Genomic DNA, 5,597 nt, shown 5'->3' with positions numbered 1-5,597 from the left:
GCGGTGTTTCCACTTCCGGTGAGGATGAGCGCAGAAGAAGAAGCAGCGGAGCTCCTCTGTTAGCTCTATCATGACCGAACCGATGTAGGAGGAAACAAAAGGGACTCCTCTGATCCCAGACGGACTCTATGATGGCAGGCGAGGAGGAGAGGGGGGTGGTTCGGGTCAAAGTCAAGGTAGGATGTGTGTTTACCGGCCGCTGTTGTCGGTTAACGGCGCCGTTTCCCTCCGGTTCAGGCTCCGTTTCTGTTCGTGAAAGCTGAATCCGGGAGAGCTCCCGTTGTTTACCTCCAGCTTTGTTTTTGTTTGTTTTGTTGTTGTAACGGGAGCGCGCTGTGGGTTCTGATCGATCACTTCTTCCGATCGATGAGTCTGCAGCTTGAACCCGACTCTTCCACAGTTTTCTCTCCATCCAAGTCAAAGCAGTTTCTCTGAGGCTGCGGGTGACGTCACCACCCCGCTCCGTGCACGTGCGTGCACGCGCGACGACCGGTCGTGACGTCAAACGTTACCTGCCTGTTTTGTTGGCAGATGTGCTGCTGCTTTGGTGCTTTATTTAATTAGACTTAGAAACAAACAATCATTAACACTGAACGACAGAACGACACGTGTTGAAATGAGAGTAAAATAAATATAAATTTATTAAATGCTTCCTGGTTTTTGAAGTTTAAAGGTAGAGCAGATGTTGACATACACGGTTTGACAGTAATAAACCTTACCTGTTTGAGCTCGGCTACATTTAGCTACAGATCTGATGAAGATGCTGCTGAAACAAGTCCAGCATGGACTGAGAGGACGAAGACATCACCCCCAAAGTAACGTCAAAAAGACAGATTACAGTTTGTCCCCACAGGGACAAACACCGTAATGTTTGGAGACATGTCCTGTGGTCTGATGACACTAAAACGACTGTTGGACCAGGAGGAGAGAGAGCATCATTTCTCCTGTGAAGTACGGGGGTGGCAGAATCATGATGTGTTTTACTGCAGGAGGGAAGCTTGGACACAAGTAGGTCTTCAAATGGACAATGTCTCTCAACATATGGACAAATTAGTTCCAAAGTGGCTGAAGGACGATGAACTCTGTGTTTTATAATTCTGTCACAAAGTCCCGGTCTCAGTCCTGCAGAAGATCTGTGGGCAGAGCTGAAAGTCAACAAACCTGACTCGGTTCGACCGGTTCTGTCAGGAGGACCGGGACGAAAGTCCAACAGACTGTTGTGACGCGTTTGTGGAAAGAAATCCAAAATGTTTGTCCCAAGTTGGACAGTTTAAAGGCAGCGTTGCCAAACATGAACAACACTGATGGCAACTTGTTACTTTAAAGAAAGTAATGAGTTTTTCAGGCATTTAGCAAAAATAAATAATTTGTTGAATCCAACGGACCTGAAACAGGAAAGGTTTCGTCTGATTTCATGCCGGGCTGGAAGTAAAAACTGGTTCTGGTGTTTTAAACCCGTGGATGGAAACTTCTGGTTTCTTCCAGAAGTGTGACGGAGCTCTTCCTGTGGAGTTTCGCTCCTTCGCTGTGGACCCTCAGATTACATCGCTGGAGGTTCTGCAGCACATCCTCATCAGGGCCTTCGAGCTGAACGGGTACGAGCGCTCACCGGCACCGATCCCTTTAATTCACTGAGTTTATCTGAGCGACTCACAGCGTCTGTTCTGAATCCAGGAAGCGTAACTTCAACGTGAGCTACCTGTCCCGGGATCGGAGCGGCGTGGAGACGTACCTGTCCCTGCTGTCGGACTGGGATCTGGATGTGGCCTTCATGAGTGCAGCCAAACCTTTTCTGCAGCTCAAGATGGACGTGAAACCCTCCGAGGAGAGTAAGACTGCCGTCCTGTAAGCTAATAACGCCTGGCAGGTAGGGGGTCCAGACTCGAGGTTCACCAGGTTCTCTTTGTCTTCGTGCAGGTCCAGTTATGGAGGACTGGGACATCATAAGCCCCAAAGATGTGATCGGTTCTGAGCTGCTCCTTGCAGAACGGACCAAGTCTCTGGCTTCTGCAGCACTTCCCTTCACCCAGACCTTACTGTCCCAGGTGAGTTCACGGGTCCCTGGTTGGTTCACGTTTCTGGAGTTGGTAGAGCAGTTGAAAGAGGAAGACCTGTTGCTAACGGAAGTTCTGATCAACAAATTTGTCACCAAACAATCGCCCCCTTTTCTGACAGACGGCGTGGGAACAAGTCCCTACTCCATCGAGCCGCACACGTGTTAGTTTTCAGTCCTTATGGACACCACGGCTCCAGAAAGATCTTCCATGAGTTCTTTGACCGTCTTCATAAGTTCTATTTGACTCTTTTGCTGGAGCAGCACGGTGGAGCAGTTGGTAGAGCTGTTGCCTCTCAGCGAGCAGGTTGCCCTGGTTCAAATCCTGGTCTTGGACCTTCCTGGGTGGAGTTTGCATGTTCTCTCCGTGCTGCGTAGGTTTTCTCCGGGTACTCCAGTTTCCTCTCACAGACCAAAAACATGCATGTTAGACTGATGGTAACTCTGAATTGTCCCTAGGTGTGAGAGAGAGAGTGAATGGTTGTTTGTCTCTATGTGTCCCTGTGATGGACTTGCTACCCGTCCAGGGTGTCCCCCGCCCCTCGCACAGTGATTGCTGGATATGGGCACCAGCGACCCCCGTGACCCAAAATGGAATAAGCGGGTAAAGATGATGGATGGTTTTACTGGAACAGATGCTGTGTTTTCTGACGGCCTCGGCCAGGTGCTCCTCAGAAGAGCAGTTGAAATGAGAGAAGTTTGTTTTTTCATAAACACCCCCACAAAGTTCTGACCATTCACGCAATTTTCCGCAGTGAGGACAAAGTTCTGCCAGCAGCTTGTGCACAGAACGGGTTCCTGGGGTCGGTGCAAGAACAAAAGTCCACGTTGACCTGCGCTCGTGTTAAAAGTGTTAAAGATGTAAAAACAGCAGTTCAGTCCTAGAAAGTCCAGCTCTTTGTGACCCGTTTCAACTCTGACCCGTGGTTCTGATGTGAAGTCTGAGCTGGAGATCCAAACAGGACCGGGTTTTAACACTCATTTTGAGTAAATGGCGTTTGTCGTACGACGCACCGCTACCAAAAGTCACAATGGAACTGTTTGCTCATATTCAGGTGGGACGGACCCTGTCTCGAGTCCAGCAGGTCTTCACCTGGTCTTACGCGGAGGACATCAAACCCTTCAAGCCTCCGCTGAGCGACTCTGAGTTCCACAGCTACCTGAACGGACAGGGCCAGCTGACCCGACCCGAAGACCTCAGACTGAGGATCTACCATGGCGGCGTGGAGCCGTCCCTCAGAAAGGTCTGCCTCCATCTTTTACTGACGGCGTTGTGAGGTTGTAGATGTTAACTTGTGTTGGTTTGTCAGGTGGTGTGGCGATACCTCCTGAACGTTTATCCTGACGGACTGAGCGGACAGGAGCGCATGGACTACATGAAGAGGAAGACGAAGGAGTACGAGCAGCTGAAGAGGGAGTGGACGGCCCGGGTCAGCCACGAGGAGCTGGACTTTATCCGTGGCAACGTTCTCAAAGACGTCCTGAGGACGGACCGAGCTCATCCGTACTACGCGGGCTCGGAGGACAGTCCGCACCTGACCGCCCTGACGGACCTGCTCACCACGTTCGCCATCACGCATCCTCAGGTGGGTTCAGGTGTTTGAACGGCTCTTCATCCATCAAACACTCTCTGTGTTTGGTTTAGTGTTTGGCCCTTTAGATGTTTTTGAACTTCCTGTTTGTCTTTGATGTTTTTCAGATTTCTTACTGTCAGGGGATGAGCGACATCGCCTCGCCTATACTAGCAGTTATGGACAACGAGGCTCACACCTACATTTGTTTTTGTGGCATCATGAAACGCCTGGAGGGAAACTTCCGACAGGACGGGCAGCTCATGTCCGTTAAGTTCCAGCACCTAAAGCTGCTCCTGCAGTACTCGGACCCAGAGTTCTACGCCTACCTGGTGTCCCGAGGGGCCGACGACCTCTTCTTTTGCTACCGCTGGCTCCTGCTGGAGCTCAAGCGAGAGTTTGCGTTCGATGACGCTCTGAGGATGCTGGAGGTCACCTGGAGCTCTCTGCCCCCTGATCCTCCGGAAACTGAAGTGGAGCTTCTGGGGCCGCCGTCGGAGGCAGTTGAAGCAACGTCGTGCGGAGATGGGGAGGTTGAGAACAGCCTCAAAGACGAAGAGGTGCAAGAAGAAAAGCAGCGGAGACGACATATGCTGAGACCATCGAGAGAGGAACCAGATCTGAGCAGGAACTTTATCCCTGACGAGAAAGACCACCAGGATGTGGGTTCTGGAAGGGAAAAGGGCGGTGTCGAATGTGACCGCACTCAAGAGACGACGGAGAAGTCGGCTCAGCGGTGCTGTCAAAGACAAACAAGTTTTGGAGAGTTTAAATACTACACAGCCCGGAATGAAGACGGCTTTGACATGGAGGGTGCTGACAGACCCTACGGTCCAAACAGCTCAAGGCGCCAGTCCACAATGGACAGTGAGGACGACCCGGGAGAACAAACGCCTCTCATTAAAAACTGTGACAGCGGCTTATCTCCGGTGTCGTCACGCTCTCTCCTCCCTGGTGGCCTACCAGCCTGGAAAACTGGTTCCTCCAGCTTTCCCACGTCTTCAGTCTCAAACTCCAACTGGCCAGGAGCTTCTCCAGGCTCTCCTCCGAAATCCCCGTCCACAAGCAAAGAAAGCGAGGCCTTATCAAGAACTGCCCCAAAGGTACTGACTTCTCCAACCCAGGTGCTGAGCACCACGGGGACCAGATCTCCGTCTCACGTCCCGAGCAGTTCCCTGCTGTCTTCACCCGTTCTGTCCTTCAGCCGGTCGTCGGCTCACAGCCAGTCCTCGCTCAGCATCAAATCCCCAGTCGGTACCAGAGCCACCTCACTAAACGCCAGCATCAAACCATGTTCCTTACCGCCGCCTCAGGAGTTCGGCAAAGGCAACCCCTTCATGCTGTTCCTGTGCCTGTCCATCCTGCTGGAGCACCGGGACCACATCATCAAGAACAGCCTGGACTACAACGAGATAGCCATGCACTTTGACCGTCTCGTTCGGCGCCACAACCTCAGCAGAGTCCTGCAGAGGGCCAAGGCCCTGTTCGCTGACTATCTGCAGAGCGAAGTGTGGGACTCTGAAGAAGGGGACGAGGTCAGCTCAGACTCCCCGACAGCGGCTGCGCCACAGTCCCCTTCTTCATCCATGCCCGTCTACAGCCCCCTGGCGTCGCCGGCGTCGTCACCAAACTCGACCTATAACCTCTCCACCACCATCCCCTCCCCGTCGGCTCACGTCTCCCTGTCCCCTGTGTCATGATGGACTCTGGGGGTGGGGGGCCGTGTTTAGACATTCTGATGCCTGATAACTTTTATTCTTTATATCTGAGCTCGTCATAACCCCTTTCTTCTGCGGGCGGTCCTGAATGTGGGACTCGTTTGGTGTATCCTCGGAGGCGGCGGACGCATGAGGTTTTTAAATCCTGTCAACGGTTGATGCAACTAGCAATTCTTTTCTAGAGTTTTTCATTTCCAGCCACAGAAGGATTGAATCTTACGGCTGTCTTTTTATTTTTAGTTAGTCAAAGTGTTG

At 51.9% G+C, this 5,597-nt stretch overlaps 1 protein-coding gene across 1 annotated transcript; it reads left to right on the top strand.

The window, feature by feature from the left end:
- The first annotated feature begins 17 nt into the window (after positions 1-17).
- On the top strand, positions 18-5,324 carry LOC119429381 (TBC1 domain family member 25-like). Its single transcript, XM_037697023.1, has 7 exons — positions 18-176; positions 1,486-1,595; positions 1,675-1,829; positions 1,918-2,045; positions 3,109-3,297; positions 3,364-3,639; positions 3,753-5,324. The coding sequence occupies exons 1-7, from the start codon at positions 129-131 to the stop codon at positions 5,322-5,324; spliced, it is 2,478 nt and encodes an 825-aa protein (XP_037552951.1). The 5' UTR covers positions 18-128.
- Positions 5,325-5,597: the final 273 nt, after the last annotated feature.

Source organism: Nematolebias whitei, unplaced genomic scaffold, assembly GCF_014905685.2.
Source record: "Nematolebias whitei isolate Nwh7 unplaced genomic scaffold, NemWhi1 Nwh_scaf_732, whole genome shotgun sequence".
NCBI classification, from domain to species: Eukaryota; Metazoa; Chordata; class Actinopteri; order Cyprinodontiformes; family Rivulidae; genus Nematolebias; species Nematolebias whitei.
Note: the sequence above shows the minus strand (reverse complement) of the source record. Positions and strands in the feature narration are given on the sequence as shown.